Source organism: Cervus canadensis, chromosome 19 (assembly GCF_019320065.1).
Source record: "Cervus canadensis isolate Bull #8, Minnesota chromosome 19, ASM1932006v1, whole genome shotgun sequence".
Taxonomy (NCBI): Eukaryota; Metazoa; Chordata; class Mammalia; order Artiodactyla; family Cervidae; genus Cervus; species Cervus canadensis.
This window is the reverse complement of record NC_057404.1, coordinates 10,468,046-10,480,657: the sequence shown is the minus strand read 5'-3', so window position 1 is coordinate 10,480,657 and position 12,612 is coordinate 10,468,046. Positions and strand designations below refer to the sequence as shown.

Here is a 12,612-nt window from a genome sequence, read left to right as displayed (position 1 = left end):
AGTGACAGCTGAGTCTGCCAGATCAGCAGGAAGAAGATAAAAGTGATGAGGGAAGGGGAGCATACACTATGGAAGAAGGTATAGTGAAGACAGCACGGATATTAAACATATGATATGAAGCAGCAAGGCACGTATAGTGAATTAAAAACAGATTGTTTTATCATTAAGTAAAAATGTGGGAAAGTCACGGGAGATACATATTAAAGGACTTAGTATGCTGTGCCAACAACCCTATACTTTACTCTACTTTTTAGGATTCACAGATGAGTTAAAGCAGAAAAGAAATATGATACATTTTAGAAAATCTCTTCAGTGCTGGGTGGAGAATGTGCTGGAAACAAAAATCAAAGTCAGAGGCATGAAGAGCACTTAGGACTCCTGGACTGATCCAGGCAGCTGGATGAAGGATCCAAAGATAGAGGGTATGGAGGGATCAGAGAATTAAGAGGCAGATCTGGTATGGATTAGACACACGGAGATGGGGGAGAAGGAGACATCTAGTCCAATCTCTGAGAGTGGCTAGATCCTGGTGACATCAATGGAAAGAAGTACTCTACAGAAAGAACTGGTTTGAAGCCAAGGTCTTTTCTTTAAATTTGAGTTTTAGAGAGTTCTTATCCTTAATTTAAAACTGAATTTTGTCTGCTTATCCCTTAAAACCAGAGATTCCACATTTATATAATAACTAGTAAGAAATCATGTGTAGTTTTTCTTGAAGTGTTGGCAAATAAGATACATGAGACTTAAATAGACCTAAACCCTGAAGCAAATCTCGTATTCTCTTTTTATGCTCAAGGTATTTAGAAAAGAGTTTAACTTCACTTAAAAGAAATGTTTCTTGTCTCTAGATCTATCTGTCAAATAATAACATTATTTACTGTTGTTATCATCAATATATCAAATCCAAAATCTGTTAGCTGTTAACTTACCAGTGATGTTTCTCAGAATATGCTGTCAATCCCCAGCTGCATCATATGGGGGGAAAAAGAAACAAATATACATATTAAAAATGATCCATTTTACAAGATAATACACAGGATGAAATTTTAAGGAGGTAATATTTAATGGTGGGAAAGCATAACAGAATTGACATACACAAGTGATGATTCGCTGGGTATGATACATCTAGAGATAAATGATGGATATTGAGGGATTTGGCTATAAAATTATAGATATGTTGAAAGAACACAGGGGGAAAGGGTCTCATGATGTTATGAGGCAGTGGGGATATTCTGGGCTGAGTAAGGACAGATGTCTAGAAAAATGGCCAAAATAAAATACACATACTGACTTATTGATATTGTGAGAAATTTGAAAGAATGTACTAGTCACAACACAGATACATGTGCTGGGCTAAGAAATTAAGCACAGAGGCAAAAGTGAGTACATTTTCAGTAATACAATCTGAAATCATATACAGTTCATTAAAATGATGTTTCATGATATTAAAAGTATTAGTACAAACTTTAATTAGCTAATCAAAGTAATCCATGATGAATAAGTATGGTATAACTCAAATGCTGGGTTGGTTCAAGTGCTAGTGAGAAGCATAATGTTTAAAGAGTGCACTTTCTACCACCCATGTGCTGTGAGTTTATTACCAAGTTCAGTAAAACAAAGAGGGCAAATTATAGATCCAGGACCAAGATGTCCTAAAAGCAACAAATATCATATATTAATGCATATGTATGGAATCTAGAAAAACAGTATTGATGAACCTGTTTATGAAGAAGAAATGGAGACACAGATGTAGAGAATGGACCAGTGGACACAGCAGGGGAAGGAAAGACAGAATGAGGAAGTAATATTAACATATATACACTATCATGTGAAAAATAGATAACTAGTGGGAAGCTGCTATGTAACACAATGAGCCCAGCCTGGAACTCTCTGACAGCCTAGAGGCATAGCATGGGAAAAGGAAATATATATATATATGTATTAATATACAAAAACAAATATATATATGTATTTCTGATTCACGTTGATATATGGCAGAAACCCCCACAACATTGTAAAGCAATTATCCACCAGTGGGGAAAAAAAAAGCCAAGAAGGATGGAGGGCAGCATTTTTCTTCCTCTGGGTAGACTGACAGACTGGAATATTCTGTGACTGAGCAGAGAATGGGATGTGGAAAAACCCATGTACTTCCCAGTCCTGAGGGCCTTCTGGGGATTTCTCGTTCTACACAGAGGAGATGCAGTTCCCCAGGAGCTTGACTTGAGTGGAAACATCATCATCTCTCCATATCCACCCACCCAGGTCCCCTGCCACATGTTCGTGGCAACTTAAGGAATCTAAAGCTTAGCTTATAAAGAGTCAGACTAATGCCATTGATCCCTAAATCCTTGGACAGGTTTTCCTGTAACTTTTTCAACAGCTCTGCCCTTCCAAACTTTACCTTGTTGGAGGCTTCATCTTCTTTTTCACTCCAAGATAAAACTTCACAGAACTGAGAGAAAACATTTTATCAGGTTTGCTACTCTGTAAAGGAAAACAAAATAATTTGTAATTAAACAGATTTTATAAATGTCCTGTTATTTTCCTTGAGTATTAAGAATAGAATTTAGAATGTTTAGTTTCACAAATGTTTCATGAATGTCATACCAAATTTTTGGTAAATGAAGATTGTGTTGGTTGCAATGTTGTAAATTTAAATAAATGATCCTGGATATATATATGATTATATATGTGTGCATATGTATGTACAAACACACACAGTAATTCCTTATTCAAAACACTTGGGACTTATGAGAACTGATGATAGTTTTTTTTTCATATTTAAAAAATACATATGCAGTATATTTTGTTAACTCCACAATATCATCAGTGTTGCCTGGGGTAGCACCACCCTATATTCAAATAGATTCATATTTCTCTACAAAAATGCATGAAGTTTCATATAATGTGAATAAGTAAAGGCCATAAGTATTGTTTTGGTCTGAATGTTCATATCACCCCCAAAATGAAATATAATCCACAGCATGAAGGTATTTGGAGGTGATGGTTTTGGGTGGTGAATAAAGTCATGAGATTAACTCTCTTTTCACCCCGTGAGGATATGAGAAGTGGGCAGTCTACAATCCGGAAGAAGATTCTAACTAGAACCTGACCACACTGGCACCCTAATCTCAGGCCCTCGGCCTCTGGAACTGGAGAAATAAATTTCTATTTTTATAAGCCACCCAGTCTATGGTAGTTAGCCTGAACAAAGACAAATATCTTCATGTTGGTGTAGGTCAGGTTTTGCCACCAAGTAAGTTATGATTTTCTATACTTTTTGGCTTTTGGAACTACAAATCTATGTAGGCATAGACTAAACTATCTCAAATATCCATACTGAAAATTTTCACTAATAACTCACAAAAGGAGACTATTAAAAAGAATATACATTTGCTTTTAGATCAATTATATATTTTCTGTACACATCCCAACATATTTATCTGATTAATATGAAAAAATTCAAATCCTTAAACCATCAGGAAAAGTATCTGACAGAGGCAAAACTTAAATCATTATATTCTAATGTAATATCAAAGCATATACATATATTATTGTTGGATAGCCTGCAATAGATTTTATAAAGATAATAGCCATGAAAATAATACTTAGAAAAAGCTTTCCCAATATCCTAAACATTTTTCAAGGAAATCACTTTTTTCAACCTGGGGGGCAGGGGGTCTTGGGTCGGAGACCGGGGTGCAAATCTGGCTTGCTACCGACTAGCTCACCTTCTCATGACTGCTCTCTGCTTTTGTATCTTACTTGTAAACAGGAATAATAAATATACTGACTATCTCACAGAGTTATTATGAAGATTAAATGACAAAGGGTTACTGTGTGCTTAAAAAATTATCCTTGTTACTAAGAAGAATTTGCTTATTAGTGCATGTAACTTTTAACATCCGTCCCCTCCCCATTTGCTTTTTTTTTCACACCATTAACAGTGTAATGGTAATATTCTTTGAAACTTCTCACCTTTTATGTAAATCAAGTCTGGAAACATTTTAATTAATATTTTCTGTGCAGGAAAAACTCTCAAAACAAAATATATCTCCCCCTGTGTATTACTCTAATTTGTTGTTAATGAACATTCATGAATTATCTCTAATTAACACATAGTCTCTTTAAATATACTTTTCAATTTGTAATTTCTGCTCCCTTCTCAGTAAATCATTTTCTAAATATATGCAAGCACACATATATTAAGGGCAACTGTCAAAACCAGAGCCAAATCTGTATTCAGATAAGTTTGAGGATTTTTACTATTGATTATTTACTGTAAACTCATTTGAAAAGCAAACATTGCCGATGACTTGGCCATCAATATTAAAAGTGAAAGACCAACAACATGCAGAAATAACCAACAAAATAACACCATATGTTGAAAATAATAGTGGTTTGAGTTTAAAGGAGAACCATAAGCCCCTCATCTGCCTGCTTTACTGTGCAAAATGAAACTATCAGTCGCTTTAATTGATTCTGACAGATGCATAAAGACAACTTTCAAACAGTTAACACTATAATTCCATAACCTGAGGTCACTGTGATAGAAACAAAATGTGTTCAGTGTCTTTAAAGAACACTCTTTCTGAGAGATACTATATGATCTCATTTACATGTACTGAACAGAATCTAAAAAAGTCAGACTCACAAAGAAGCGGGGAGTAGAATGGTGTTTTCCAGGGACTGAGAGAAATGGGAAAGTGTTGATAAGTGGGTACTAAGTTTCAGTTATGCAGAAAGAATAGGTCCTCGAAATCTAAGTATAGCATGGTGACAACAGTTAATAGCACTGTATTGTATACTTGAAACTTGCGAAGAGAGTAGATCTTAAATGTTCTTACCACAAATACGCACTAAACTATATGAGGTAATGACTATTAATTCATTAATTAATTAGCTTAGATTGTGGTCATCATTTCACAATGTATATGTATATCAAAAGCATCTTATTTTTTATAACAAATGCAATTTTTGTTAATTATACTTCAGTAAACATGGGGAAAATATTTCAAATGTCAAAAAAAAAAGAACTTCTTTCAGACATGCACTCAGTCCTACTACTGTCTACCAATTTGTATGAATTATTTTAGATTAAGCAGAATGATCCTTTCAAAAAGATACATATTCTTAAAAATCATTCTGTTAAGGGATGAGATTCTTTAACTCAATTATAAAATCATTTCATCTAAAAAAAAAAATATCTCCATGTACAGGCTTCCTTGTGGCAGATTTTGAAATTTACACCAGCTTGGGGAAAAACATTATAAGAAACTGAATTGTATGAAGTGTCATATTTGAAAATAGTTGGTACTATTAAAATGAAAAACACTATCCTCTTTAAAACTCTGTCAGAAAAAAACATCAGGCTAAAATAATACAAACATTTTTTTTAGTGAGTCCATGCAGAAAACCTTTAGAATTAGACACCAGGGAGTGAATTCTGACTCTATGACTTACTGGCTATGTGATCCTGAGCAAGTTATGTAATATCTTGGTAGAGTACATTTCTTCATCTGTCAAGGGAGATAATTATAGTACTACTTTTATAGGATTATTGAAAATATAAAGTGAGAAAAGTGAAATGTATAGAACTCTTTGTGGATTTTTGTGGCTTTTTGTGGATTAACCACTTGAATGTTCGTTGGGGCCATTATGACTGCACTTCTATTGATACTAGTGGTTTTTAGAACTGTCTGTTGCTACACAGTGGGTGTGTCAGTTCCTTAATGAAACTAAAAAGTCCAGGATGATTTTAAGGTACACTAAGTAAATATCCAACTACAAAGGTGACCATTAACCAACATATAAATGGAAGGAACGGGATGAAGGAAATGAGTCTAAGGAAGATGAAGGTGGATGACTCACTGAAGAAACCCAAACAGAATTCAACCAGATTCAGTTCTTAGAGGGCTGGAAATTCAGTTGTGAGGTCTAGCATTTCCTTTCACAAACACAAACCTACAGTTCATGAACTTTAAAATGTGATGTGTTGGGGGCTTCCTGGGTGGTCTAGTGGTTGAGAATCCACCCGCCAGTATGGAGGACACAGGTTCGATTCCTAGTTCGGGAAGATCCCACATGCCACAGAGCAACTAAGCGTCTGTGCCACAAGCACTGAGCCAGCGCCCTGGAACTCACGAGCCTCAACTGTTGAGCCCACACGCCACTACAATCCAGGCCCAAGCATCTAGAGCCTGTGCTTGGCAACAAGAGAAGCCGCCACAGTGAGAATCCTGCGTACCACAACTAGAGAAAGCTCACACAGCAACGAAGACCCAGCACAAAAGCAATAAATCAGTCTTTAAAAAATGTGATGTGTTTGTTTCACGTAACTTAGAATTCTTAAGTGCCTTATTTCTGCAAACTTCACTCTTCCTGCGCTGAAGAATGTAAATAATGATATCAAACAATAATAAATGATAACAATCACTTGATACCTACACAGACTCCCCACCAACTCTATCAGCAGGAACGACAATGTGGGATTTCCAGTATATAATACAGCTCTTGGAAGAGAGGGATAAGGGCTGCAGAATTCAGTGCTGTTTTGTTAGCTAACTGCCTGGACATTCTGCTGTCCTTGAAGAATATGAACATTAAATGGATACACAAAGTAGGAGGCTAAGATTTATTTCTGCCCACCTGAAGGCTTCCTTGCTGGAGGAACATGTAAGACAGTGGTCAGTGTGTGGAGAGCTCAATAAAAGCCACAGCAAAATGGGGCTGTGTAACTTTGGAAAGCTACTTAATAACTCTTCCTTCATAACAACATTAAATGACATGTTACTAGTCTGGTCCTTTTTTATAGATCTCCAAAACACAACAGAGTAAAGCACCATACACTTGAAGTATGCGAGCAGTGTTTATTCCAGTGAATTTTATAATTCAGTGGAAAAAGTATCTTTGGGTCCTGTGGTTATTCCACATTCAAAATAACTGCTTGGATATTGCTTGAATTTCAAGGAAGTAGAGATGTTACTGTATATACCCATGTAACAACCACCCAAAACTGGATAGAGAACATTTATTTCTGTCAATCTAGAAAATACCCTACTGACTGTATCTGTGTGCTTCTGTAGCAATGTTACTCCATACCCCAGGCAAACACTTTCTGACTGTTATCACCATAGAGGATTCTGCCTCTCTTTGGAACGTTTATGGATAGACTCATATGGTACTATTTTGTTTCAAACTGTTTTTACTCAAAAAGGATTTGAAGATCCTCCCATGTTGCTACATTCATCAATTTTATTGCTGAGTAGCATTCCGTTGTCTGAATATGTCATTCTCCCATTGATGGACATTTGGAATGTTGCCAGGTTTTAGCTTTTATGAATAAAGCTGTTTATGAATATTCTTGAACAAGTGCTCTAGGAACAGAGTTGCTGGATCGTGAGTCAGAATGAATAACTATTTTAAAAGCTGCCCAATCGCTTCTCGCCTTTTGGCTAAGATCAAGTGTAGTATCTGTTCTTATCAGTTTAATATCTGATACGTCCTCTATCTGAGGACAATATATTAAATGGATTTTTGGGATTAGGAGTTGGAATAGGAGCTTGCTCCGTCCACTCCACACATCGACCTGGTATTGCAGTGCTTCCAGGAACAGTGCACCCCGCTTCGGGGGAATAAACATAAGAAAAAAAAAAAAAAAAAAGCTGCCCAAAACTTCTACATAGTGACTATGTGATTTTACCTTTCTGCCAGCATCCCAGAGGTTGAATGCAGTTTATTTACTATAGGCCTTGAACTCCAGGAGACAAGGGCTTAGAGGTGTGAAATAAGAATGTTAACTCACACAAAAATATACACATATTCAACTACTATATAAATAAATACCTTCAGATCCTTGTAAAGAAGGAGGTACCCATCTCGTAAAACACAATACCGATCTTGAAACTTATTTCCAGAGAGTATTTTAGATGGTTCTTCTTTGACTTTCAAGACTCCCTCTTTGATATTTTCCAGGGCCTTCCTCTCTGTAAAGTACAACATTTACTTTTGCAAGTTAGGTATATTTTCATTTATTTGGAATAGAATATAAAACATTTCTGTATTTTCAATTTTGATGATACAAAATAATAAATTCTTTCCTACAATTAAGAAGCCTCTAGTTAATTTTTGGGAACACCTTGTATCAGGGGAGTGTCATACAAGCTACAGATCCAGTGACCAGATCTATTTATATCTCTTTATAATATACAGGCCTGCCTATGCTGTTCAATTAGCTACTGGCTAATGAGCACCTGAAACACAGCTAGTCTCCACTGAGATGTGCTGTGAGTATAAGATATATACCATATTTTGAAAATTAGTACCTAGAAAGGTAAATTTATTACAATTTTGTGGTACCAGAAAAGGTAAATATATCACAATTTTATAGTATTGATTACATGTTGAAATGATATTTTGGATATGTGAGTTTAAACAGAAGACATAAGTAAAATTAATTTCACCTACTTATATATATGTGTATTTATATATGTATATTTTAAATGTGACTACTAGGCAATTTAAAATTATATCATCAGGTTGCATTTTACTTCTTTGAATGAATAGCACTCATATAAACAATGCAAAATACACAGGTAAAAGAGAAATCTCTTCTGGAATTCTGACTCAGGAATTCAGTAATTCTTCAGACATTAGAAAAATTCCTATATCTATGAAACAGGTAAGGGTAAATAAGGCAAAATGTCCAATAACACTTATGCAATAATGCGTCTACCACACTTAGAAATCATTTCAACAGTTCCATTAAAAACCACATTTTTGATAATAAAATCATGTTGAAATCTATAAATTTATCACTATATCTCCAGTTTACAACTTTCTTTTTGAAATCTCAACAGTATTTCACTGTCTGCTTGAGAAACGAGGAACAAAGGAAAGAAAAGGAACCTGAAGCCAAGCAGTCATGGCATGCTCATTCCGAGGTCAACTCCTGCTCCTTCTGTGGCAGGAGTAATGACACTTACCCTGCAGACTGCTGTGGCCCTCACATTAGATGGTGTCCTCAAAAGATGTAGGGAGGGACACCACATCAGAATCAAGACCTTCAGCAATTTCCTGGTATTAAAGTGATGCAACTCTTAAATATTCACTCATAGTTTCTAAAATTTATAGGTAACTTGAATGATTTTAGAAAAAGAACTTTTTTAGTTTTAAACCTAGCAATCCCTTGGTTAGGGAAAACCTCTACTCAAACAGCAAATAATACACAGATGTTCACAGTTATAGTTCGTATAAGAAAACAAGTTAGAAAAATTTGAAAGTGCCTTATAACTCAGATACGAGCATGGGATGACAACCTGGAAGCAAAAATCAACACGCTGAGTCACTTCACTGATTTTAACCATAAACAAACAACAGTAGTTTTCATGATCTGCATACTACCACAGATAACACTCTTTTCATCATGATGCCACACTAAAATAGGTTCTTTTAGGGAGTCTGTGGTTTTAAAATAATTTCTGAAAAATACACTGCTAAAATTTGTCTTCTGGAACAATCTCTTAATAGTCACTTTCATAGAAAAAATATTTCAAGTAGTATTTTATAGCTAACTAGCTTCTATTTAAATTAAAAATAACACTTTTCCAATTAAAAGACTTGAAAGATTATTTTAATGCAATGAGAAAATAAAGGAAAAATATACATATAACTAGTGTTAAACAAAATTCATATGACATCAATTCATTTCTTCATGAAGTATTCAGAGTCTAGTATGCATTTGATTCTAATTATATATAATATTACCCGAGGAGATGGTTTCTGGACTTGCAGTGCAGTGTTAAGAGGCAGAGTAAACATAGGTTAACAAACAATGCTTATACATCCCGATAGGAGAAATACAGTAAGCAATTTAGAAAACACTGGGTGGGCTTAGAGATTCCGCTGACTTAGAATAAGAAAGTGAAAGTGGAGAAAGATATTTATAATACTATTGATTAAGAAATAGGTAAAGTATTTTAAAAGCATTAAATTATAATGAACTTGTGAGATACAGATGTTACATTTTGCTTAAGCCAAACCAATTCCATTTACACCTTCTGATTATACCTTAAGATTTTTGTTCAGTTTAATAAAGCTTTCTAATTTTACCCAATAAGAAATAATCATATGTCTAGTGTTTAAGTAAACCACTCATAGGTCAAAAAGAAAATAGGCTCAGGACAAAAACATTGTTGTCACCTTTGAGTGCATATTTATTAAAATTTATTTTAATAAACCATATGTAATTGAGTACGTACGGCTTCCCTGGGTTTCCCTGGTGGCTTAGTGGTAAATAACCTGCCTGCAATGAGGAGACCCAGGCTCAGTCCCTGGGTTGGGAAGATCCCCTGGAGAAGAAAATGGCAACCCACTCCAGTACCTTTGCCTGGAAAATCCCATGGACAGAGGAGTCTGGTAGGCTACAGACCATGGTGTCACAAAGAGTTGGACGTGACTGAGCGACTTCACTCACTTCAAGTATTCTTGCCAGGAAAACTCTATGGACAGAGGAGCCTGGCAGGCTATAGGCCTTGGGGTCACAAGAGTCAGCCATGACTGAATGACTAAACTACCATTACCAGTTGAGTATCTTAGCTAAATCTTCACCTTCAATTTTTTTTTTTTTTTTTTTGGCCACACTCCACAGCATTTGGAACTTCCCTGACTAGAGGTTGAACCCAAGTCCCCTGTAGTGGAAGTGTACAGTCTTAACCACTAGACCACTAGGGAAGTCCTCTTAGCTAAATCTTGATGCATATATTATTAAGGGACTCATAAAGAAGGAAAGAGCAAAAAGAAACTTAAAATATAAAGTTCTATGATAAATATAGAGGGCCTAAAAGAATTTCTAAAAGCTCTCATGACAGAATTTCTGTATGCTCTAACAACGTTAAGATAAGCAGTAAAATTATCCACCATTTAAGGGCCAAGATGAGACTATACATTTTGGGGACATAGTGAGTGACTCAGTGTGTAACATAACGAAGGGTATAAATTAAATGGCTTTCAACAATTCACTTTTCCAAACTTCTAGTACTACGTGGTCTCTCAATCATGGGGTACTTTGCTTTTATGTTTTCACTTTCTCAGCCTCATCCTGGGCAAAAAAGCTTATTAAGATCTAGGAAGCCTGACGTGCTGCAGTTTATGGGGTCAGAAAGAGTTGGACATGATTTAGGAGTTGAACAAAAGAATAATAACCAGAGAGTCAAACCCCTCCTGGTGTCTGCGAGGGCAAGAAAGGATCAGTAGGGGCTCAGTGAGGGTTCTTTAGAGTTAACCCTAGGTAAGAGAATAGACTGGTATCCTTAGTTATATTGGGCTGTACTTCTGCTATTAATTAGAAAAGCCCTTGTATAAAACAACACAGAATGGTCAAATTTATAGTTATTTAAAAAGAACAGACATATTACTAGGATTATGAAACAGATGCCCCTCAAAAACACTTTTCCAAACCATTTGAAAACCTTAAGTTCTTACACTTTGCAATCCCATGGACTGTAGATTACCAGACTCCTCCGTCCATGGAATTTTCCAGGCGAGAGTACTGGAGTGGGTTGCCATTTCCTTCTCGAGCAGATCTTCCTGACCCGGTGATTAAACCTGGGTCTCCCACATTGCAGACAGACACTTTACCCTCTAAGTCAGCAGGGAAGCCCTAGACAAAAACAGTATTTCCTAACTAGTGGTCCCTGATCCCAATAAAAGCTCATCTGTAGAGAAGCTGGGAGGGTCTTGGGAAGAGAGACAGAGACAGACAGAGAAGTAGTAGGGGTAGGGGAGAGGGGGGAACACAAACCCGAGAATATTTCTAAAACACATACTATGCTTTTATCCTTCACGTCCAGTCAGATAGCTCAGACCATTGTTCTCTCAGATGTTTTCTCTGGGGTTCAATTCCACTTCTTTGCCATTATCATCTCTCTGACCCCTGCCTTTTCTACTTAATATCTAGATTCCAGGTTTCTAAAACTTCATGGCCTGCTTGTCTAATGACTCCATATAATTCCAGATTGGTGCTATTCAAATACTGTTTTATCATGCTAATCCCCTTTCCAAAGCTCTATTTTTCTACTGCTCAATATCTCACTTGCTTAACATGAAAAGTTTAAATTTCTCTCCTTGACTTTTCAAGGGCTAAATAAATTAGATTCCTTCTACTCATCTCTATAAACTATTAAGTTAAAATGATATTTATTTGTAAATCAGTTGATCACAATACACTCTTTGGAAAGCTGATCTTTGTCTCTATGGCATGACTTATGTTGATCAATTTCCCTCAAGTTGGATGAATTTGAGGGAAATTCCATTCTTGTTTTATGCAAATTCTATTCCTACTTCTGGACCCAACTCATCCATGAAAATGTTTTTCTAACTACTCCCAGTCCATACTTGTTATTCATGTCTCTAAAACTCTAAAGATAAAATTTAGGCATTGAATACATGAAAAGTCATGTTTGTCTCATAATTTAGCTCTTAAAAATAATAATTTCAGTCTCTGGCCATACTGCCCTGAATGTACCCAATCTTATCTGTTCTTGAAAAAATAATAATTTCTTGTTTGCTTTTTTAAATAATATAGGTTTTGAATTTTCCTTCACAACCTAT

The 12,612-nt window shown here is 35.7% G+C and overlaps 1 protein-coding gene and 1 non-coding gene across 4 annotated transcripts in view; one reads left to right on the top strand and one right to left on the bottom strand.

Annotated features, from left to right (window-relative positions):
• The window catches only part of ARAP2 (ArfGAP with RhoGAP domain, ankyrin repeat and PH domain 2), a 183,356-nt gene that overhangs the window by 18,037 nt on the left and 152,707 nt on the right, over window positions 1-12,612 (bottom strand). For all 3 annotated transcript variants that reach the window (XM_043438632.1, XM_043438634.1, XM_043438633.1), the window contains 3 exons: window positions 7,849-7,988; window positions 2,405-2,487; window positions 930-965 (listed from right to left, as the gene is read on the bottom strand). In XM_043438632.1, coding sequence (XP_043294567.1) covers window positions 930-965; window positions 2,405-2,487; window positions 7,849-7,988 — 259 coding nt within the window. The remainder of the gene's footprint in view (window positions 1-929; window positions 966-2,404; window positions 2,488-7,848; window positions 7,989-12,612) is intronic.
• LOC122422421 lies at window positions 7,439-7,628 on the top strand. The gene has a single exon (XR_006263827.1). It is a non-coding gene; the product is annotated as a U2 spliceosomal RNA (small nuclear RNA).